At 46.8% G+C, this 24,808-nt stretch overlaps 1 protein-coding gene across 9 annotated transcripts in view; it reads right to left on the minus strand.

Annotated features, from left to right (window-relative positions):
• Positions 1–293: 293 nt before the first annotated feature.
• Ehmt1 (euchromatic histone lysine methyltransferase 1) overlaps positions 294–24,808 on the minus strand; it is a 155,186-nt gene continuing 130,671 nt past the window's right edge. For all 9 annotated transcript variants that reach the window (XM_074052703.1, XM_074052697.1, XM_074052702.1 and 6 more), the window contains 12 exons: positions 24,682–24,804; positions 17,716–17,817; positions 16,170–16,274; positions 10,577–10,731; positions 9,492–9,659; positions 9,157–9,301; positions 8,264–8,341; positions 6,890–7,005; positions 5,909–5,995; positions 5,338–5,416; positions 1,294–1,469; positions 294–1,160 (listed from right to left, as the gene is read on the minus strand). In XM_074052703.1, the coding sequence (XP_073908804.1) occupies positions 980–1,160; positions 1,294–1,469; positions 5,338–5,416; positions 5,909–5,995; positions 6,890–7,005; positions 8,264–8,341; positions 9,157–9,301; positions 9,492–9,659; positions 10,577–10,731; positions 16,170–16,274; positions 17,716–17,817; positions 24,682–24,804 (1,515 nt within the window). In that variant the 3' untranslated portion in view covers positions 294–979. The remainder of the gene's footprint in view (positions 1,161–1,293; positions 1,470–5,337; positions 5,417–5,908; positions 5,996–6,889; positions 7,006–8,263; positions 8,342–9,156; positions 9,302–9,491; positions 9,660–10,576; positions 10,732–16,169; positions 16,275–17,715; positions 17,818–24,681; positions 24,805–24,808) is intronic.

The raw sequence follows: 24,808 nt of genomic DNA on the forward strand, positions 1-24,808 counted from the left end.
CTTAACAGAAAAAAAAAAATAAACATGACTGCATTATGAATGTTTTAGAAGAGTCACACAAAAAAAATCCACTGTTGCAGCACTAATTACAGTATTTAGAAAGGTATATGTCAAAAAAAAGTACATGACCTGCCAGGCCGCCACACAAAAGGTGACGGCAAATTTATTCACACTACAAGACTAACATTTTAAAAAAGTTTTTCCTGCATTTTATTCTAAAATCACTTTGTTCTCTTTTTACAGTTGATAGTTTATTTCACGTGGTGAGTAGAAACCACACCAGATTCAGCACCGTTGTCTGTGTTTTGTTTTTATTATGTTTGTCCTAATGTTCAGAAATGGTAGAAAACAACCAGTCTATTCATCATAGCATGTGGCTTAGAAATCACAGAAAGTGCAGCGCCAACGGAACTGGCTGGGCTGGTGCGGGTCCACCTGCACCCACCAACCCACTTCCTCACTCAGAGGCTTGACGTAAGGACTAGATACAGGACTCCTTTAAAAAGCAAACCCACACGTTTTTCAAAGTTAGTGAGTGTCAGGGTAGTCCCAACCTCTCCAAGACAGTGTGTCCTCCGTACAAGCCCGGGAGTCATCAGGGGCCACAAAGGCCATGGGCAGCAGGTCTAACGGAGCAGCTTGTGGGTGATGGTGGCTTTGGCAGGTACCACACAGGAGCCTGGCTGGACAGGAGACAAACCCGGCGGTGAAGCAAGGGCCTCAGAGATCACAGGGAGAAGTGGAAAATGTCGCAGTGACAAAGCCACCACCAGGAACTCATAAGGTTGTGCCCATGTGGAGTCCCAAGGTCTCTGAGGCACATGGCCCACGTGTGCTTTGGCCTGAGGCCTCAGCCCGGAATGTTCCTGGGAGGCGTCTGCACCTCTGGGGCCCCTTGATGTTATGTGCAGAACCTCCTCCTGCCTAAACTGTAGTCCTCAGAACCCGATCCTGAGCATTCCACTGGACCTGTTGTGTCTCATAGGGCGTCAGTGGCAGTCGCAGAGCTGGTGTCTGGTAGGCCATTCTCCTGGGCTTCCTGGGCCGCACTGGCCTGCCGCTGGGCCAGGGCTGCACTCGAGTGTCGGCACTTGGGGGAGCCACACCGGCAGCTGAAGAGCTTGCCCTTGATGTCCCAGAAACGCTCCCCGTAGTCAAACCTGGGGGGAGCACAACTTAGCACCGCTGTACCCCAGACACAGGCAGCAGGTGGGGCTCTCCACTGCCTTGAGCCGCCCCATCCAGGCCCCACACCACCCAGCTCAGGTCCCACTGGGCCTGGTTTATACATACCCCAGCTGCTCCCCCGCATGGATCAGGCGGGTGCTGAAGAAGGCGATCCTAGGAAATCGCAGGTCCTGGTGTGACATGAAAACACGCACAGGTACAAGGTTGGGCTCGCAGTGGTGGTTTATGAACCGGCTGACGTTCCCATAGAACCGAGCGTCGATGCAGTACACCTCTCCATCCTGAGGGGTAAGAAAGTGAGAAGGATGCAACCCAGCAAGCATGCTCCAAGATGCACTGTCCTCATCCATATAACCAGCACTGCAGTCCTGAGAGCCAGGAGCTGGTATAGGTCGCGCAGGACTGAGAGCCCTTCTTTTGTGAACTAGAACCCCAATATGCAGTCTTCTGTTGGACCTCAGAGCAGCTGTACACCATGCCATATTGAGTCTGTGGTGTCGAGGTGGGTGTCTTGCTAACCCTTGGGCAGAGAGAAGCTCATGCCTCTGCCCTGGCATCTGTCTGCGGTTCTGTTTCACAGCACAGAGAAGCCAAGTGAAGCACAGGACAGAGATTTGGCTGGGTGGGCTAGATGGACCCAGTTTTCCTGCTGAGACCAGTGCAAGAAGCTGCTGACACTGTGATGGGTCTGTGTGGTGAGAAATGCAGGAGGCCCAGGCTGACAACCAATGAGCATTTAGATACTGGCCAGGCTGGATAAGGTCCTCCCTGGAGCCTTCTCCTGGGCCTGGCCATATTACTAAGTTTGTAGGGTGACTGCCATGTAGCCACGGGAAATAAGTGCAAATTCACAGGGAAAGCCAGGCACACTGAAGGGAGGTGCGTGATGAGCATTCCCAAAACTTAAGCCCTAAGGGCAGGGTCTGCACGAGAACTTGTTCTGGACAAACTTCCCCATTCAAATCTTAATCAGGGTGCCAAGGGCACTAAGAGTAAGTCATGACACACTTGGGAACAGATTTAAGAAAATACTCCAGGCACCAGTGGTTCATGACTGTAATTCTAGCAACTCAGCCAACCCTGGGCAAGTAGTTTGCAAGACCCTATCCTGAAAAAAACCAATCACAAAAAAAGAGCTGGTGGAGTGGCTCAAGTGGTAAGAACACCTGCCTACAAAAAGAAAAAAGAAAGAAAATACATGTAAGAACTACACACTGAATACAGAGTTGTAGAGCCTAGACACAGTGTCACAACACCAGGTTCCAGTGGGCTCAGATTTGTGCAACCCCCGCCTCAACTCCAGAGCTGCTCAGCTCTACACACACTGGGTCTGAAATTTACCTGAGAAGCCAAAGGCCTCAAGTCCCAAGGTTACAAAAGGCTGCCAGTCAGCAAACAGAATGAAGGAAAAAAACACAGTCCAGACGTAGATACCAGCAGACCCACAGCTGTGCTGGACAGCCACATTTCCACATGGACCAAGATGAACCCAGCTACACATTGATGCTAGTTCAAAGCAGGTCACAGAACCAAGCAAAGAACTTGTACAGAAAGACATGGAGGAAAATTTTCATGACCTTGTGGTAGACAAGGGTCCCCTCAGGACAGAATGGACTGAGTATTAAAGTTCTTCGTCATCAGAGACACCATGAAGAAAACATAACAAACACGTACACACAGATGCCTGACAAAGTAGTGAATTAAAAAAGGACTCTTGACAATTCAAGAAGGTAAGTGACCTGGTTAAAAATGGACAGAAAGTTTAAAAATGGCAGTAAGTTTAAAAACTGACTTCAAGAAAGAACATCAGGTTACACTTCTTTTTTTAAAATGTTTTTGTTGGTGTATTTGTTTTTGGTGGTACTGGGGTCTGAACTCAGGTCCACACACTTGCTCGGCAGGTGCTCTACCACTTGAACCCCTCCACCAGCCCCTAGAAGAGAACATCTAAGCAAGTCTAACAAGCACATGAAAAGAACTGCAGTATCACTAACCATCAAGAAAATGCAAACTCAAATCATAGTGCGTGAGGCAGGCACAGTGTCACACTCTTGTAATCATCAAACTTGAGAGGCTAACACGGGAGGATCATGAATTAGAAACCAGCCTGGGCTACACAGCAAGACCCTGTCTCAAAAAAGTACCTGTAACTGTGAACTGTTGCTGGTGAGAACGTCAAGTGGTGAACCCACTTTGGCGGTGGCTTCTTTTAAAGTTAAACATACCTTTTTACTGCAAGTTGTGGCTTGTATCTGAGATGTCCCCCAAACGCTCATGAATTGAAGGCCAGTCCCCAGTGCAGCAGTGTTTAGGGCCTTGGGGCAGGGGGGTGACTGGATCATGAGGGTTCTGACCTCTTGGGTGGATTAATCTATTGATGGATTCACAGCTTAATGGGCTTTTGGGGAGGTGGTGAAAACTTCAGGAGGTGGGGCCTAGTTGGAGGAAATAGGTAACTTGGGAGTGCCCTTAAAAAGGTATTTTGTTCCTGGTCCCTTTCTCTCTCTTTTCGCTTCTTGGTTGCCTTAAGGTAAGCAGCACTGCTCCACAACACACAGCCCACCATGAGGTTCTGCCTTCCCACAAAGTGAAAAACCATGGAACTAAATGACCATGGACTGAAACCTCTGAAACTATGAGCCAAAATCAATCTTTCCTCCTTTGAAGTTGATTTTCTGAAAGCTAACACACCACATGACCCAGTAACTCCAGTCTAGGTTACCAAGAGAAATGAAAATGTACATCCACACTCCTGCTGACAGTCACAGCAGGTTTTCTCATAGCAGCACTGGAGTAGTCAGGGTCCACGTACAGTCACATGGGTGTGAAGAGGCACAGCCACAGCAACATGCAACCAGACACAGGACTCTTAACACATGCGTCCTCAGACGTGGGGATAATAGTTTCCTTGTCACAATGAAAACTGTGACTTAAAGTTGATCCAAAAGAAGGCTGGCAGGGTGGATCAAGTGGTAGAGCACCTGCCTAGCAAGTGTGAGGCCCTGAGTTCAAACCCCAACACTACCATCAAAAAAACCAAAAAATTTGATCCAAAGGAAAAATTATAAAAATTCAACAAAAGATACACATCAAACCATAGAAAACAAGTAAACATTAATTACAAAAGATTAGCCCAAGTGAAGGGGCACATTATGTTCAAGAGCAGCAAACAGCACGATAAGAACTACCATCCCAAGTGCCAGCCACTGCCTACTGCAGACCCCATCAATTCCCTACAGGAGTTTTTGTAGAACTTGTCCAGCTGATCTGAAACTTACATAGAGAGCAGAAAAAGCAAGGTCCTTGTAAAGAACTTCAAGATGAGAAGACACAAACTATAGTAACTAAACCTTAGAGGAGGGAATCCTAGGTGTCGGGGTCACTGTCACAATAACCACACTGCTGAGTGGTGGAGAGGAGACACAGGTGTCAATATGGGAGAAAGAGCTCAACACTGACCTGAGTTCGTGCAGCAAAACCTGTACATCTGAACACGGATCTAAATATGAAGACAAAGTGTACCCAGTTCTTACAAAAACTTAACCACAATACTTACGAAAGTTCAAGTCACACCCACTTGACTACTAAGTATATAGAAAAGAACTTCTCTCAATAAAAGACATCACATAGGTTGTGCAAGCCTGCAATCCTAGTTAACTGGGAGTGTGAGTTCAGATCATAGTTCAAGGCCAGCCTTGGGGGGCGGGGCAGGTGAGAATTTACAAGACCCCATCTCAACCACTTGCTTGGCCTGATGGTGAGCACCCGTCATCCAAAGTGAAGGGCACATGCACTAGCATTTCTGGACTAGCCTTGTGAGTACACCTGCAATCCTTGTCCCATGTGACACCCACTTCTGCTGGGCTCCAAAGACACAGGTTCCTACTCTCTGGAAGTGGGTGGCTTGCTGCATAAGCCCAGGAACCTCCCAAGTCAGAGGTCTATGCCCTGAGCACTGAGTTAAGGCCAGTACTGCATGGCAGGATCAGCAGGTGTACAGTGAGTCCACACACATCAGCAGCATGGTGCTCATCACAGTGACTCTCCAGGACTGGCCTGTGGCAGCCACTTTCCAGAACCTACCAACAAGCTGTCCAAGTTTTATAATTTTCAACTGCTCTTATGCTCTAGCCTTTCATAACACATTACCTTATTGTCAAGATCAAAGAGGTAAGAATCTTCTTCTCGAACATCAGCTTCGGAATCAGAGATCAGCTCCCCAACATATCTGCATCAAGGAGAGGAAGGACTTAGATTACCTCTGTGCCCACATGGAGAATAGCATCATGGAGTTGCAGAGCACCCACAAGACATACTGCCAAGATTCTGCAGGCTGAGCTTGGATCTGGCTCTGGCTCCACAGGATGAAGACATCAGGGGACAAGGACAAAGAAGCTCCTATGTCTGGAGAACAAGGTAAGGACCCAAGACAGTTCCCAGAAGGCTAAGTATTGTGTAGAGCACCTTTGCAGAGGCATCATGGGCTTGTGCTAAGGACAGAAAACCCAGGAAGTGGTCCCAGGGCTGAAATAGTGAGAGCTTGGTGTGTAGGGGCAAATGGTCAGTGGGCCGCTAGAAGAGCTAGCATAGCCAGTTTCTCCACTGCCCTGCCCCCAGCTGCTGCAGATCAGGGACATGCCTGCTCCCAGGGTCTCCTTGGAGCACTAGTCCCAGCAATGATATATGCAGCTGCAAAGCTGGGGACCTGGGACCCACTTACTCGCAGACAAAGGTGCCCAGCGGGATATCTTGCAGGGACCGCACACCCCAGCCCATGTCCTGTGTCCGATAAAGCTGCAGCCTTGCCCTGGAAAATAGGTAATGGGGAGGCGGGCATGTGCCCTACATTCAGCAAACCAGCTTGCACTGCATTCTGAAATGAGTGATAAGAGCAAATAGAGAAAAAACAAATAATTTCATACCCAAGAAAGTTATAGCTCTGGAGGGACAGCAAGTCCAACTACCTTTCAGACTCAGCACCTCCTATGCAGGAAGCTGAGAGCAGCAGCAGCCCTCCCCACGCCTCAGCTTCCTCATCTGTAACTGGCCTACTCTACTAGATTACCATGAAGAAGAACTAAAGGCAGCCATGCCAGAGAAGCAACAGGAGCTGGGCAGGCTCAGCAGGGCCTGGTAGGCTTAGGGATAGATCAGGCTCAGAGGCCTCCACAGATTCTTCAAGGTTCCCTCAATGTTAGCCCATTGGTGGATATGGGAGAGGACAAGGCAGGTCTGAGCTCTGCCCAGGACTCTACCACATAAAGACTCCATGTGCTCCAGCATGGACCACAACTACTGATGCTGAAATTCAACTCTGGCAGTGAAATGGTACAAGCCAGACAGGTCTTATGGGACCAAGCACATGTGGAGACTTGGGAAGAAGCCTAACACCCTTGAGAAGTCATCAGACACCACCATTCTCGCTGGTAGAGAAATCCAATGAACAAAGAACAAAAATGGCTTCAATATTAGAACAGCACAAAACAAGCCTAGTTCATTGAGGAAGGCACGTATGACTTGGGCCAGGACTGCCACTCTGCTTTTAGCTCCAATGACCTGATACCTGCCCTCTCTCAGCCCATACCTGAGCCGGTGGAGTCTGGTTGATCATTCATGCAAGTAAACCATCTCCAGAGGACAAGGCCAGGATTACAGCTGCAAACACACATGCCAACCCACATTATGCCCACACGTCTCTTACCTGAGACCATTCTGCACAACACGATTGCGGCAGTTCCTCCAGCAGGAGCAAGCGTGGTTGCACTCGAAGATCAAGGGTGGCTCTGCCATGTTGAACTCAGGCAGAAGCCGCCCATCCTGTGGACAGATGGCCATGAGGTCCAGCAGGTACCCCTCACCTTTCTTTTTAAATCAACTGGTATCAACACATTTTAACAAAGTGCCCAGTGTCGCCTCAATTATACATTAAAAACGATGGTTTCTGGTGAGACTTTAACACCCTGGGGAACAGGGTAAGGCTCTGCATTTATGGTCTGGAAGGGAGATTTCACCAAGTGTTGCATAGGTTTGGGGGCCTCTTGGGGAGCTCCCTCTAGTCCCTATCTGGTTACACTGTCCTCCTAACCCTCCTTCCGTGCTCTCTCTCTTTTTGGGGCTAACATAGGGTCCCCATCCTCCAGGTGGTTAGTGCCTTGTGGACTCTCCTGTGCTCTTAGCCTTGCAGATTCCCATGTTGGGAACCAGCCACTTGCTCCCTGTTTGAATGCCTACTCCACAAACAGGTAATGCATCAGGGCAGTCTGGGAGGCTTCAGGGGAAATTCTGTGCAGCTAGGGTTTTTTTGCAGAATGCTCATGCCTGCAGGGCATGGACAATACTACGAAGATACAACTGACACTTGCTGAGCCCCCCCTTCACCAGCACTGGCCATACCACCCCTTTTCCTGGTGCCATCTTCTCATTTAGACAATAAACCTTCATCCTCCGTGGCTCCCTCATCTTCTAAACATCCCTTTGGAAAGAACCTATTGCTGTCCATACTCACAGTCTGCTTCCTCTTCATTCAGGACACTCTTGCTTCTGCACAAAGAGCATGGTTCCTCTCCTTGGTTGTTCTATCCCTGAGCTGTACCCTTGGCCTGAAGCCCTTCTCTTCCACCTCCTATTCAATGCCTCCCACTGAACTCCTCCCAACAGTGACCTGCTGGTCACTTCCAAGCCTGCCCCCTCCCCTTGCCACCATGTCCAGTAATGCTCACTCCATCTAGCCCAGTCCATGACCTTTGTCTATCCACTGAGCATCTCTTTGGCTACTTACACATGGCAAGCACAAGGCAGGGCTTTACATACACAGACAAGTTTCCTCCCATGATTGTGCCAGGCCAGTCACTCCACCATTGTCCAGGTAGCCACAAGAGATGATGGCTCCAGTCCCAGGACTTTGGGAACACATGCCCTGGCCCATAGCCTGCTTGGAGCAGTCCCTCACTTCCAGTCTGCCACCTCCTAACTGGTCTGCATAGCAGGCTCAGCTCCAGCTTCTCCCAAAGTTGCTGGGATGCCCCCTCTGCAGGGTCTCCTGCAGGAGCACACTGCAGCAGACGCACACACTCACCTTATCGTACCAGCAGCGCATGCTGAGCTGGCCACACATGCAGGTGCTGGAGGAGCAGTCGTCCACACACACGCAGTACTAGGGCAGAGCAAAGCGCATCAGATGGATACTACTCCTATTGCCTCTCCTCCCCAGTACACCCTACATCCCCAAATTCTCTGCAAACTCTCAAAATTACCCTTACCCTCACATGGGCTTTTTAGGACTGTGGGAGAATGCCTGGGACACGAAGAAGGATGCCATGTGGTTGCAGGGAGGAAATGGGAGGTCAGCTAGACATAGTCTCCAAAGGAAGCTAAAGAAATATCACTGCACCCAAGTCCAGTCACTCCAAGGGAAAGGTGAGGAGATAGGCCCTACAGCCCAAGCAGAGGTCTGGACAGCGCCTGTTCTGTGATGATGTGGGTGTGCTTACCAGCACAGCTACAAGAATAACCCTTGAGGATATGCCTGATTTTAGCTAGGAAGAAAGGAAGAGGCAGGAAAGTTGGTGTTTTCTGGACTGTACCTTGCAGGGTCAAAAAGGTACAAAGTGGAGCTGAGGAGGAGGTTGACTCATAAGCCTTAAACAGGGTTCCTCTCACTTGTAACCTAAGGACCAAGCAGCACCAGTGCCCTGAGCCATCACTGGCCAAGGAATATTTGGTGCTGCTCTGGGCTGGCAAGAAGCCCTTAAAGCATTAAAGGAGAGCCAGTTCTATGCTTGATACAAGGCTTGAATTCCTGGCAGAATCTTCATCTGCCTTCTCCCTCTCTCCTGGGAGGCAACTGCTGAGAGAATGGGAACTCCTAGGAGGCTTCACAGGCCTCTTGTTCCGTAAGTGGTCAAAAGGACCAGCTCCAGAGGTCCTGTGGCTCCATCTTGCCTCAAATGGCCCTTCTCCTCCACTAACCTGCAGGTGAGTGATGTTTCTGTCGATGTTCATGGGGGACGTTACGCAGTTCTGAGAGACGTACTTGTAGTTGGTAGGGCATGGCTCACTGTCCACAGCGTTGACACAGGGGATGGGGATACGCTCGTATCCACGAGCAATGTCTCTGCACAGGAAAGGCAGGCTGTTACTCTAGCTGTTGCACGTTCCACCCTGAGCAGTGGCTATGGAAAGGTGCCCACCACTGGGCTCTAGCCTAGGGGTCTGGGTTCAGGAGAAATGTCCATTCTAAAGTTCTTCCAGCCCACCTGTCAATGGTTTGCTACAAAGCCACCTTGGTCCTAGAACCTTCTCACCTGCTCACCGTCTTCTCGACAGCAACAGGCTTGTCAGGGGCCGAGTCCTGCAGAGCCTTGCTCATCTGCAGTGCACTCCACACCTGGGAATTAAGGCTTGCACACTGCAGGGGAGTCTCTCCTTCCTTGTTTTTCAAAGTGACATCTGAATCCCGAGAAAGAAAGAGGCTAAAAGGGAAAATGGAGCCGACAAAACATGCAGCTCTGAATTTAGAAGAGACAAAGGAGAGGCATGTAGCACCTATGCTCACCAGGACAGAGCGCACCACTTGTCCCTGTCCTTCATCTGTGTGCTGCCCAATGGCTCTGATGTGGCTGTGCCTCCCCACACCTTCCCAGGAGCACACACTGCTCCTCCCACACTGGCATCTAAGCCTCCATTTTTCTGGAAGGACATTCAGGAACTAAGGGATGTTGTTTCATTTTTCTTGCAACTTTGCCCTTGAGGATAAAGGGGAGTGATGGAGAGAAAGCACCCTGCATTTTGGGGTGTGCAGAGGTGTAGCCCAGTCATAGGTGAGAGCCTCGCACTCAGCCGAATGCATTTGCACATGCCACAAAAGCCATGTCATCTCTCTTCCAGGTGAGGTGGAGGAGCCGCCTGATGTTCACAGCAGTCACTCCCCTCCTAGTCCCTCTCCAGGAGCAGAGCAGACACCACCCTGGACCCACCACAGCCCAACTGAGAAGGCCCCTTGGGAAGAAGGCCTCACATTTCAAAGGGCCCTGGGAAGTCCTCTGCAGCCTTGTCAACATCTCCAGCACTGAGTGGGGAGCCTCAGAGCAGCAGGAAACCACTCAGAGCACAACTGTCCCCATTCTGTCTGCTGGCAGCACAGACAGGTCTGAGACTTGGCTCAAGGTTCAACTAAAAATCTGGGATTTTTCATGACAACCCTCTCTGAGCCTGAAAGAAGCCACAGCTGGTCTCAAATGTAGCCTGGGAAAGACACTTCTCCACCTGCAGGGAATCAAGGGTGCTCATTCACTGCAGGGAGGAGAGCTGTCCACTGGCCTCTGAGGGCCCCAAGTTGACATCAGCCTGGAGCAGGGGCCACGCCAGGGCAGGGCCGGGCCACACTCACACAACACAGTCGTAGCGATTTTCCCTGGCTGCGATGTGAAGTGGCGAGTCTCCGTGAATGTTCACGGCGTGCAGGTCACACTTGGCAGCTAGCAGTATCTCAGCTATGTCGACACAGCCTGAGAACGCTGCCCAGTGCAAGCAGATGTTCTCCTCCTGCACAGAGATACAAGTGAGAGCCCAGTGAGGACCACTTTCTGGCCAGGTGCATGATGCAGCTGCTCTGCTCACAGACCAAGTCACAGCTGGCCGTTCCTGGCACAGACCATGTGGAAAAGGCTGCACAGTTCACCAGAGAGAACAAGGTTGCTGTTCACTTGGCAGCACTCTTACTTTTCTATTTTGCTTTGGTTTTTTTTTTTTTGCTCTAAAAGTAATATAAATCACAGTACAGAAACATACAGAATTATATCACCCTAAACAGGACATATTATTAACACAAAAAGTGGGGCACGTAAGTGGTATTCATTCTAACACTGGGGGCTGGGCATGGTGCCTCATGCCTGTAATACTAGCTACACAGGAGGCAGAGCTAGAAGGATCAAGGTTCGAGGTCAGCCCAGATAAAAGTTATGAGATCTTATCTCAAAAACAAGTCAGAGGGCTGGCAGAGTGGCTCAAGTGAAAGAGCCTAGCAAGCATGAGACCCTGAGTTCAAACCACAGAACAGCATAAAGGAATGAATGAATGAATGAAAAACAAACTAGGCTAGATGTGGTGGTGCACATCTGAAATCCCATCTACTCAGGGGTGGAGATTAGAGGATTGCAGTCTAAGGTCAGCCCCAGGCAAAAGCACGAGACCCTATCTGAAAAAGAAACTAAAGCACAAAAGGCTGGGGGTATGATTCATAGCACCAGTGTTTGCCTAGCAAGCATGAGTCCCTGAGTTCAATCCCCAATCCCCAGTCTCTCTCTCTCTCTCTCTCTCTCTCTCACACACACACACACACACAAAAACAAACCTTGAAAACCTCAACAAAATTTTAAATGAACTGAAGAAAAACTGTAAAACTATTTGTGCCACATACAACATAATGACTTATTAGAACACTGCATTTCTGGAAAATGCACAAAGGGTATGAAAATAATAATCAGTATACATAAAAAAAGGTAAAGAATAAATGTAAATAAGATAGCCAAGAACCAGGTATAAAACATGAAGTATACTTGTAGTCTCCTAGACCATGACACATGCACAATAACTGATGGCACAAGCAACACCTGCCCCTCCTGCTGTGGCTCCCAGTCCTGCCAAGGGCTCACCTCAGCTGGGCTCTGCAAGCAGAACTTTAGGGTTGTCACTTGAACTAAGAGGATAGCCCATGTGCCATAACTTACTCAGTCTTTCCTTTATTGAACACTGTTTACTTATGGCAGGGTAACATAATTAGCATTATGTTACCTCTTCTTTTTCTGAAATATTTCTCAGGGCTAAACCCTCAGAGGTGGGACTGATAGTTACAGAATGTAAACCCACACTGATTTGCAGTGGTTTTCCACTCTACCAGCAGTTCACTGCAGTCTCTTTCTCCATGGGACTCATTAGTGATTTTCATAGCAGCCACGGGGGGAAATAAAAATCAAGTCTGACCACACTTAGTTCCCAAGGCAGAGTCCCTGCAGTGCAAGCCCTTCTGCAGCACTGCCTGCTCAGGTCTACCCTCACTGTGCCTCTATCAGGCAAGTGCCCAGCTGCATCACAGAAATGCAGGCCCTTGGGGATCTAATCTGGTGTACTCAAGACAACTGGACAGCTGCCTCCCAGTGTCCACAGGGGTAAGGTGTGGTCAGGGCTTAGAAAACCCTGCACATTAGAAAAGAAGGCAGAACAGAGGCAAGTGTCCTGCCTGTCACCTCACCCACAAAAGCTGCCAGCTCTTACCCATAGGCTTCACTGTTTCCTCTATTTCTAGAGGAAAAACTAAAAGCAAATTCCTTTTAGTCGACCTTAGTATTTTCTGAAAAACCTTCTTATCTGGGGTTCTCTTTTCTGGTTGTTATTCTTGGTGGCTTTCAGTCCTCTAATCTCATCTGATTCTATCTTCCACATATCTGAAAGCTCAGTTCTGCTTTCTTGGGGGTTTTTCCTTCTATCTTTATCAGAATGATTTGTGATTTTGTAGTGAGAATTACATTTTTGGTAACTTCTATTTCACCTACACCCTTCTTTTGTGAACCTACTTAGTCTGCAGAGCTATGATACTGTTAAGCAGTCTCATTTCCACTAGGGCAGAGGTACCTTCTGCTTCCATGGGCTGGCCTGGATGCACCCTTCCACCGGAAGAAGAGTGAAAAAGAACAGTGCAGAACCACAGTGTCAACTTTGCATGCCAGGCAAGGAGGAAATAGCTGGGGATTTGGAGCTGCCACTCACTCACAAGCAGGGACCAGTCAGAGGAAAGAGCTACAAAAAGAGGCTCAGAGACCAGACTTCCACCTGGAACACCAGCACAGGCACTAGTGGCCACAGGCCTATGAGAAAGCATCCTGAAGCCAGAGCTCCTCCGCCAAGCAGATGGGAAACACTGTCCATTCATGAGCCATGGGCTGGGGGATGAAGGAGGGGCCTGCCTTGATGGGGCTATAGTCTCCCTGCACTGAGAACTGCTCAGAATCCATGAAAACAGCCAGAAGGCAAAACTCAGCATGATCAGACAGATTCCAAGTCAGCAGCAGTCCTAGAACAGAGCTCAAGAGCACGTGTGGGAAGATGAGGATTCTCAGCACCCCCAATACCTGACTTCTAGTTAGAGGTCACCTGACGCACAGAGAAGCAGGAAACATGACCATCGACCCAACCAGGGCTGACACGGACGCTGAACTGGCAAGCACAACCATTTATAGCACTTGGTCCTAGTAGGTTCCACACACCTAAAGCTACGCAGGATATTTTAAAAGACTCCACAGTAATTTCAGAGTTGAAAACCAGTGTCTGAAATGAAAACACAAAGGATGAAATTAATAGCATAATTGGTATATGCAGATGAAGAGCAGAAGACCGGGAAGCACCAGTAAAACAGGCAGATTGCGGTACAGGTAAAGACTCAGCTGTTAGGAAATGACAAGAGCGTCTGCAGCTGTGGAGCTTATCTTGCAACCAGAACCCCTGAATGAGGTGGGCAGAAGGTATATCTAAGAAAGGCTGACCAGAGCATTTCCAAATTAGACAAAAGCCCTAAATCCACAGGTTCATGAAACTCACTGAACCCTACATACACACAGAAATAACGCCAAGGCTATCACAAAATCTTAAGAACAGCCTAAAGGAAAAAGTATGTCTCACACAGAGAAAGGAGGATAAGACAAAGCGGGTTTCTCAAATTTAACAGTGAGGACTCCGGGAAGCAACATTTGCAACAAAGGAGAAAACCCACCAAAATCATCTTTCAGAAACGAAGGCAGAGGCAAGGAGTGGTGGCTCACACCTGTAATCCCAGCTACTGGGGAGGCAGAGATCAAGAGGATTATGGTTCAAGACTATTCTGGGCAAAAAGTTAGTAAGATCCCATCTTAATCAAGAAGCTGGATGTAGTGGTAACATGCCTGTGATTCTAGGTACTAGGGAGGCTATAGGTAGGACCACTGTGGTCTGAGGCCAGTCCCAGTCAAAACCATGAGACATTACCTAAAAAATAAAAAATATGTGAAGGCAAGGCTCAAGTGTCAAGTGACAGCCCAGAGTTCAAACCCCAGTACCAGGACTGGCACAGATGATAGAGCACCTGTCCAGTAAGCCACAAGGTCCTTAGTTCAACTCCCAGTACACACACACACACACACACACACACACACACACACACACACACACACACGCACGAAAGATAAAACTATACTTTATAGATCTGTAAAGTGCATATATGATAAAGGGCTTGTTTCCAGCATATAAAATAAACTCCCAAAACTCAAGAACAAGAAACACACAACAAAAAAAAAAGCTAAAAATGTGAAGATACCCTTCACCAAACAAAGTACATGGATACTAAATAAGCCCATAAAAGCTAACATCCTTAGTCAATAGACAAATGAAGATTAAAACCACGAGATACCGCTACACACCTACTAAAATGGCTAGAACTGAAAAGACTGATGGGGAGAACCAGCCCTCTCAGACACCAGAAATGCCACAACCAATCTGGAGACAAATCAAGTCACACGTGTGACCCGTCTATCCACTCCTAGGTGTTCATTCAAAGAAAGTGAAAGCAGGAGTGTTCACAGCAGCTCTGAGACAGTCAAATGCCAGGCAAAGCCCCTGTGTCCACCAACAGAGGGGCAGCAGACAGCACATGGCCTGATGGACATTTTAGGCAAGGAACCATCGATACAGCTTGTGATGACCCTCAGGACAGCAATGCCGACTAAGGATGACATGTCCACTTAGACAAAAACAGCAGACTGTCAGATTCACAGAGAAAGGAGGCCAGCAATGGCATGGGCATGGCTAGAAGTAGGAGGGAATTCTGGGATGGGCATCCCATGTGTTTTACCATCTTCACTGTGCTGATGGTTTGTCACCCAAGTGTGCACTTTAAATTTGGGTAGTCTGCAACTACAGGTCAACAGAGCTACCAAAATAATGATGTGTATCACTGTATAAATAACAAACAAAATTTTATCCACCCTTCCATTTCATAGGAGCAGCCACCAGCACCACAGAGCTAAGACCCAGTGAACACTGGATGGTGAGCACCACATCAGTAAGTTCAAGTGCAGGGCCACATCAGGGTCAGTGCAGGAGACTACACCTGGAACTTAGAACATCCCAAAGGCTTCTGTGTCAAAGGTATTAGTTTCTAGCTTAGTACTCTTTAGGTCATGGGGTGAGTGGGGCGGGGGATGTCCCCTCAAAGGGGATATTGGGACTCAAGCTCCATTTTCTTCCTCTCTCTTTTTTCCTGGCCATGAAATGAACAGTTTTGCTCCACTACAAGCTTCCACTATGATGTATTGCCCCTTGCAAACATCATTGATAAAAGCAATGGGGTCAAGCCCCACTGGTTTTGATCATGAACCGGAACCTCTAAAACCAAGAACAAAAATAAGCCTCTCTTATTATCTCATGCATTCATTACAGCACCACTGTTAGTAACTAACTAGTAACTAACAGTGGCCCTCTGGCACCACATTTTAAGGAGGCAGTGTTGGAAAGAGATACCCATGCCAGTCTCCATTGCAGCCTCTTTGACTTCATCTGCTCCCCTGCTTCTCCTTCCCCATGGAAATGTCCTATTCTCCGCCGTCCTTCCGTTCCCACTCTCTCCCTGTGGATACTCACCACACTCTATGTAAGCAATCAGAACAGACTCTGGTGCAGTGAGGAACATACCACTGAGGCTGAAGACCAGCCCCCCAACCCCCAGGAGAGGCCTACAGGCCTCCATGAGGCTAGATGCATGGGGTCTTGGTTTCTAGGAGAAAGGAGAGTATGCTTGCAGTGAGCCACTGACAGTAAGAGGCCAGAGCTGCCTCTAGGCACCAGGGCTCTGCTTCAGAAACGAAGGGCCCTTTAGAAGGAGGGGCTGTCCCAGTGGCCTGGCTTATAGCCTCCTCTAGGAAGCTGCATCCCTGGGGGTCATTGCATGAGAGACTCACATTGTCCCGGATGTTGATATCGGAGCCCTTGGACAGCAGTAACTTCACCAGTTCCACGTGCTTGTACTCGGTGGCCCAGATCATGGGCGTCCAGCCGCCATCGTCCTGAGTGCAAGATATACAAAGCCACCACCACTGCAGACAGCAGCTGGAAGAGCATCTCCAAGCACCATACACAGCTGGCTCAGGACCTGGGTAGAGTCCTCAGAGCACCATCCCAGGTAATTCTTGAGCACGGGAGCCAGCCCTGACTCTGGGTACCACCAGAGGCAGCCTCTTTGCACTGGCCCCTCTTGGCTGGGCAGCCTCCCTGATCCAGTCAGCACTAGTGGCAAGACACTTGAACACACCAGGTCATCCATCTTGGTGACATGGGAGGGGACTAACCCAGGGAGCACCCATAGTGAGGCTGGTGGGAGCACAGAGAAGTTTCCAGGTGAAGGGCAACAGACACCAGGCCTGGCGGGGAATGTTTCTGCCTCTTCTTGAAAGCAAGGGGCAGAAAGCCCACCTAGGCCTGCTGGTCTGTAATCTCATGAGCTGCCCTCCTATCACTGCACCCAGTCTCCACTGTCCTGAGTAAATTCATTTAGACAAGAAAAGGGCATTTTTCAGGAATTGTCATGTTGCCACCTCCAAGTCTACAGGCGGAAGACAGCCTCTTCCTCCTCAACACCTCCACAGGGCTCCCCGTACACCTATGCATGTCCTTGGTGGACACACAGTGCCACCACTACAGCAGACTGTCAGCCCTGTCCAAGGCACTGGGGACCTGTGGATGCTGTCTCAGGGAGCAGCAGAGGTGTTCAGCAACCTGACTGAACGAATGAGGACATAAGGCCAGACAAAAAAAAGCCAAGTCAGACAGGTGCTGCTTTAGACAAGTGAACAGGGAAGGGGATCCAGCCATAATCTGCTGTTTCTGGATCATCTAGGAAGGACCACAATCAAGACCTGAGACATGTCTGAACCAGGGGTGGGCAGGCAGTGCCTGAGAGGAAGGGATGGAGCTTCCCAAGGAAGACACACACACATCCCAGACCTGAGCGTCTGGGGGAATCCACTACAGTATGTGCTGAGTAGACCCAAAGCCAGCTCGTCTTAGGTCATTCACTGGCTCAACAGATAGCTACAGATACCTACTGTGCACCAGGCACCAATAAGATACCAGAGGTCACAGCACCAGTAGAATAGCACTGTGGCTCTGACAGTAGTGAGACAGATCACTGGATACCGAGCAGACATGGCCAGCACTAAGGGACAGGCTGTGGGAGAAGCCTAGGTGCCCTGGGAAGGGTGGGGGATACCCTGGGCATAAGTGGTTGGGAGATGCCTCACTTGGGTGATATTTGAACATAGGTCTCATAGGAGATAGGGAGGCCCAGTGAACACCAAGGGAGAAGCAGCAAGGCAGGCAGTGGGAGGCCCTCCCACAGAGGACATGGTCTTCCATGGCTTGCAGGCCTTTAAGGATGCGCTGGAGAAGGGGTGGACAGCTGTGGAGGGAATATGGGGTGGTAGTCATTAAACAGGAGCATGGCTGTACCTGGCAGTTGACATCCATCTGTCCATTCGAAAGCAGATACTGAACCACATCATAGTGGCCTTTCTTGGCAGCCAAGTGCAAACATGTGGAGCCCTCTGCATCCTACAACACAAATGCTGTTCAGTCCAAAGAAACCACTCTTGACAGCCCTTGTTGTAGGCCAGAGAACTCATACTTCCACCACAAAGGAAGTGCATGAACATCCCACCTGACCTAAGGAACCCAGGTTGAGGAACTAGGATCCTGTCCTGAGGTACCAAAGGGCAGAGCCAAGACCCAAGCTTTTTGACCCCCAACAAAGCAGAACCTCTGGTGGGAAGAAACTGTGCCACCATCACACATACCTGCAGGTGCACCGTTGACAAAGACCCTGCCCACTCCTACCTACCCTAGACTGGACGACTCAGGACAGCTCCTAGGCTTGCCATCACAGCCAGTGTGCAGTGCTGAGTACTGCCAGGAGCAGTTCCTACATGACCCTGGGGCCTGCTCCATGCCACAGCTGCTCCTTCTTGGCCCTCTGAAAGCTAACAACAGTCACACAGCACATCGAAAACAGTGGATGACTCAGTAACAGTTGTCCACATGCTGAAAAGTTTAAAATAATAGTGGGTGAAGAGAGCAGTAATAGGCACAAGCCTGTCCTACAGTCCAAAAGACCTGTCTTGGTAGACACCCAGAGAAAAGAGCCAAGCAAGAAACTTCAGGAGGAGCAGGGAGGGTCAGCTAGCCTGGGCATGCCCACCAGGCCTGCATGGATCACAAGGACCATGTGGACATACTCTGCTATACTCCTACAAGCCCTTTGCATTTCTTCTCACTCCTATCTTTGTACTAACCTTATCTCTTCAGTATTTTTTTTCCTCTCTGTTTTCTATCTCAGAGCTGAGACCCGAGATCTTAACACATCGTTAACCATGCAGTTACTCAAATTGTTAATTAGGATAGCCACCTTTCTTGAGAACAGCCTGTGCACTCAACCCCCACAAGACTGGTGTTTAGAATCAACATGGAAAGACTGCTGCAGGTTCTAAGAACAGCAGCAGCACACATGGCAGAGGCACTGGGAACCAGTCACACTGTGCACGCAGATAAACACAGAGGAGAGGAGCCTCACAGCACTGAGATGCATGCTACAGGCAGGTGGAGGGCAGAGGCCCAGGAGAGGTGAAAGGAGATCTCACAGAACCACAGACCAAGGGTACCTCAGTAAAGGGAACTACACAGGAATAAGACATGAAGGTGGTAAAGAATAGGGGCCTTGGGCAGGGAGAGGTCATTGTCCACACTGTTCAGAGAGATTAGCTGTGAAATCTCCAATTACAAACAGTTCATGTCACTCCATCTCAAAGACAACCCACACAATACCCTATCCTTTTTGGTGCTCCTCCCCAGAGCTGATCACACTCTTGAATTTAGTATTTGGTCTAGCTCTTGATACTTTTCTGATACCTGTATCCATCTATAGAGGTCTTGCAGGATTTACAATGGTTGTATCACATTGCAGGTCTAGTTCAACATGATTTGTTGAGACTCACCTTTGTGCTAACATGTTATCACTCATTCACTGCTTTTACCTGAGGCAAAACTATTTTCAGCTTCTTTATTCCCAGGTAAGGAACATAGTTATTTTTTGACTTTCTGCTATTTAAAAACATTGAATATCACAATTTTACCTGTCCTCCCATGCCAGGGCTGGCCATGTGGGAATTACTGGGTTTCAGCCTTCCTGGCATGCATGATAAGCTGCTGCCCAGGATGGCCTCCAACCTGCCAGCCAATGAATATGACTGAAAACTCCACACCTTGTCAGGTATTTTCAACACCTGCTTTATATAATTCAATGACCACAAGATGATTTCTCAGTCAGGCTTTGAAAGACGTGAGCACTTTTTCACACACTTATTATTTACTATTTCCTCTTCTGTGGGCTGCTTATTTGTGTTCATTGCCCATTTTCCACATGGGTTGTTTTCTTTTACTTGTAGGAATTCTTTACACTGGAATCATAAAGACGATCCTCCTTTTTGCATCTGACCCTCATGGTTACTGTTTGCACAGCAGGTCTCTACCCTGTCACTCCCACCATGTCTGTCTTCATGTAAGAGCATGAATACTTCAGGACACTGCTAGTTCTTGCTTTTTTGTTCAGTCAAAGAGAGCTCAGTCTACACCAACACGATAGTTTAAACCTGCCACTGTGCTATGTTTCCCTGTTTGTCTCTTCCATTTTTACTCATCTTCTGTGTTGTCGTTGCAAATTACTTTTCAGTATTCCATTTTACTTCCTCTACTAGCTTGCTTTCTCTAAAGCTGTATTTCTTCTCAGTACTTTTTCCAGAGACTAAAATATTCATCTTTAACTATCAGTCTGCTTACACTAACACTGCATCCCCTCCTACAATAAAATAACTTTACAACAAAGTGCTTGTATTTGCATACCACCTTTGCAATCTGTATAAACTCCCGTTTACATTATCCTTGCTTTAAATAGCCCCTTGTCTTTTGAGAAATTTAAAAAAGAAATAGGCCTTTACATTTGTCTTTTCTCGTTTCCATTCTTTCCTAAAGAGCTATTTTCTGGGCTTTGGCAGTCCTTCAAGTACAAAGGTGCTGATCAATCTTACCTGTTCTGTTAACCCATACAGGTTTATTGCCCCCTGATTTTTAAAAGCTAACCTTTTTTTCTTAGTTTTCTTTCCCATAGCACAATGGCCTGCCGTTGCAGGTGGGAAGTCAGCTGTCTGTCATGGTGGTGTTTGCCTATATGTAACATGCAATTTTTCCAATTTTTATGTTATCTTTGGTTTTCCATTTCCGCATGATGTATTTAGGTGTGGTCTTTTGTCCATTTATCTCACTTGTGTTTTGCTGAGTTTCTCAGATCTGTAGATTTCAGTTTTTCTCCAAATTTGGGGAATTTATGGCCATTATTTCTTTAACACAATTTTTTCCTACTGGATTTTCTCTGCTTGGGCAGTTTGATTTTGTCCTACAATCTGTTTTGCATATTGAACAATTTCTATGGAACAATGTTTATCTTTCTTCTGCTACATCCAATCTACTGTGAAGCTGACCTATGAAATCTGCAGACATCTCCCCCAGCATTCCCTAGGCTGCAGCTCCTCCAATCCTTCACCCTGCAGGTTCCAACTACTCCAGCAGAGACCTGACACCGCCTCAAGTCCTCAAGCTTGGTGGCATCTACTTGGGCTTTAGGGGCACCGTGATAAGAATAGGAAAATGTGGGCAAATGTGGAATTGGCCTACCCATCACAATGGAAACAACTGTTAACAGTTAATTAGAATGACTTACAAAAAAAACCTGAAAGCTCTGTATCTTAAAAAGTCACCAAAATCCAAATAAAGGATTAAATATAAACTTGAAAAAAATATATAAAACATATCCATAACTATATTTAGAAAACATTGACTTTATCAAGAATCAATTAAAACAGTAAAAAATAAATCAAACTTTCACAGATCAAATTGAACATTGACAAACAAAGCAGCACTGATAAGGGCCTGCTCACACACTTCAGTTTAGAAAGGGGTGTGAGAGATTCTAAGAATTTTTAATGTATTTTGATTTAGCAATTCCATACTCAGAAATCTAAGAGAAATTAAGCACATGCAAATATTTAACTATGAAAAGTTTATTGAAGCACTGTTTGTGATAAAAATTTTGAAAATAAGATCAATATTAATATAGAAATTTGGCAGGAAAATAAATAATATACCAATGAGGTCATTTGAAATGACTTAAAGCCACGGAAATAGTGAAAATTTAATCTGATGTGAAAAAAAGAGTTGATAAATTAGTATAGAGTATGGTCACTTTTTTATTGGAAAACATGAGAATTAATGTGAAAGACTCCGAGAATACTTTTTACATTTTTTGGGGGTGCTGGGGATGAGATTCACACATGCTAAGCACATGCTCTAGCACTGAGCTACATCCCCATCTCCTATTTTGTGCATTTTTAAAATTGTGGTAATGTATAACATAAAATTTTCCACAATTCAGTGGCATTAATTACATTTACAATGCTGTACAATGATCATTACTAGTTCAAAACCTTTCTCTTTTTCTTTGTTTTGCTTTTTAGATAGGGTATTGCTATGTAGTCCACACTATCCTTGAACACGTTCCTCTTGCCTCAGTCTCCCAAATGCTGGAATTACAGGCATGTCAAAAACTTTTCCTTATCCCAAACAAAACCTCTACAACCACCAAGCAACAGCACCCCATTTTCTCAGTACCTGGTAACCTCCTGCCGATACTCAGTCTGTAGATACGCCTGTTCTAGGCAACTTATGGAAGTGAGTAGTATTTGTTCCTTTGTGTAGCTTCTTTCACTCTATATCCTCAAAGTTCATCAGTGCTGTAGTGTGTCAAGTGCTTGGTTCCTTTCTATGGCCAAATCAATCCCATTGTATGGACAGACCACGTGTTTCTATCTTTTTAACTATTTTGAATAGTGCTGCTCAAAGATCTCTACGTGCCTGCTTTTTTATTTCTTTGGGCATACACCCAGGAAGAGAATTGCTAAGTCTGGTAATTTCATGTTTAGTTATCTGAAGAATCGCTAAATTGTTTTTCATGGTGGATATACCCTTCACACTCTCACCAGCCATGTATGAAAGTTCTACTTTCTCCACATACTCACCAACACTCACTTTCTAGTTTTTAGGTAACAGTCATCCTGGCAGGTATGAAGTAGTTCTGACTTGCATTTCCTTCAAAACCAATAATCCCCAGCATCTTTCATCTACTGACTGGCCATTTATGTATCTTCTTTCAGGAAATACCAATTCAACTGGAATAAACACGAGTCAGAGAAGCTAGCCCCCTTCCATCTTTTAGATGCTAAAGTTACAGGAACAGGGAGACAAAAAGAGGAGCTCCCTGCTTCTGCTTTCCTCTTTGAGATGTTAACAGGCTACCAGGATCCTTGGATGAGTAGAGTGTAATGAAAGGAAAGTTGTTAAACACATCTATTGTCTCTGTGTTTTGGGTAGAATGTGGGTGTGATTTGGGAGGGTTACCCCTCCCTGTCTTGTAAGTCATCTCAGCCACCCAGACCCATTATCTTTGTATTTCCCCAGCATTGGGGACCACCATTTTGAGTCTTTGCTCCCATTTCCTGCCTAGGAAACAGGAAATGTTTCTCTCTTTTCTCCTCCCTGTTCCTCTCCTAATAAATTAACTGGTTTATTTAGTAAGTCAGACGACTTCTTTATATATATTCTGGATAGGAACCCCTTATGAGACATAGAATTTGCAAGTATTTTCTCTTCTATGAGTTGTGTTTTCACTCTCTTGATAGTGCCCTTAAAAGGTTTTAACTTTGATGGTGTATCTACTTTTTCTTTTCTCGTGCTTTTGGTGTTATGTAGAAGAAATCACCGTCAAGCCAATGTCACGAGACATCCCCCATGGTTTTTCCAAGTTTTATAGTTTTGGCTCCTATATTTAGTTCTTTGATCCACTTTGCTTACATTAACTTTTGAAAGGTAGAAGTCATTATGAATTTATTATTTACACATTCGTTAAAGTACACAAATACAGTGATAGTACAAACATACAGCTCAGAGTTTGGTAACCAAAGACAGAGGTTGATACACACATTCTAACTATGCTTCCTGCAAGTGATGATGGGGATTAAATACTGGACAAGAACCATTACAGTCACATCCCATAGAACTTGCTTCCAACACAACCCAGCAGTTAGTTCCAGGCTGAACCTGGATGCAGTCCCAAGGCTGCCTGCACCATCCCTCTGGCATGTGTTAACCCTTGTATTTGAAGGGAGGTAAGGATCCAACCACACTCTTCTGCATGTGGATGGAGTTTTTACTAATAAACCAGAAGTGACCTGTGCACACTACTTCTGCTGAGTTTTTCCCAGCACCATGTTGAAAAGCTGCCCATTCCCCATCAAACAGTCTCAATATCCTGCCAAAACCAACTGACCACATGTGCAAGGGTTTTTTTCTGAACTCTCTTGTCTATTCTATTGGTTTTTAATTGTCTTATGTTACTATTTTCATTACTGTAGCTTTGCAAGAAATTTGAAATCAGTAAGTATGAATTACCCAACTTTGTTCTTTTTCAAAACTGTTTGCCTATTCCAGGTCCTGACAGTCTTTAGAGTAGGTTTTTCCTGTGTCTGTTGAGATTCTGATAAGAATTGCATGGAATCTGCAGATTGCTTGGGTGGTATTGGAAAAACTACCAAAATAATTGTTTTATTTCAGCAATGGTTTGTAGTTTTCAATTCTCAAGTTTTCTGCTTCTTTGGTTAAACACATTTCTAAGTATTTTACTCTTTTTGATGTTACTGTAAACAGAAATATTTTCCTTTTTTAGACAGTTGACCACAGGAACATAGACATATAAACCTGGCATGGTGGCACACTCCTGTAATCCCGGCACTCTGGAGGTGGATCACAAGTTCAAGGTCAGTCTAGGCTACACAGTTAGAGCCTGTCTCAAAAAACCAAACCCGAACAAAAAACACCACCACCAGAATACAGAAGTGTAACTGGTGCTTGTGTGGAGCCTGTAGCCTTCTGCTTTGCTGAAGTAGTTTATTAGCTCTAAAAATACTTTTGTCGATCCTTCACATCATCTGTGAGCTGAGACATGTTTACCTCCTCCTTTCCAATTTGGATGCCTTTTATTTCTCTTCTTGCTTAATTGCTCTGGACAAAAGAGGGAAGGGAGCTAGAAGCCTCTACGTGGCAAACTCCTCATTGGCTGGCTTCTTTTCTATTGCTTCTCAGTTCACTAGGGAGCTTTTACTAAAAAAACCAGAAGTGATTTGTGAACACTACTTCTGCTGAAGTCTACCAGCTCCTGAGGTGCTCCAGGGAAGAACTGTGCCCTGGTTCATCCTTCTGAGAAACACCTACACACAAAATAAGAAAATGAACCTGATGAGGTGGGGAGAGAGGAAGTACCTTTGGATCCACCTGTGCCCCAGCCTTGATGAGGTACTTTACTGCATCCAAGTGGTTATTTTCTGCAGCTTCCATCAGTGGGGTCCTCTGGTCTTCTGAGCAGGTGTCAATATTTGCACCCGCCTGG

The sequence above is a fragment of the Castor canadensis genome, chromosome 13, assembly GCF_047511655.1.
Source record: "Castor canadensis chromosome 13, mCasCan1.hap1v2, whole genome shotgun sequence".
Taxonomy (NCBI): domain Eukaryota; kingdom Metazoa; phylum Chordata; class Mammalia; order Rodentia; family Castoridae; genus Castor; species Castor canadensis.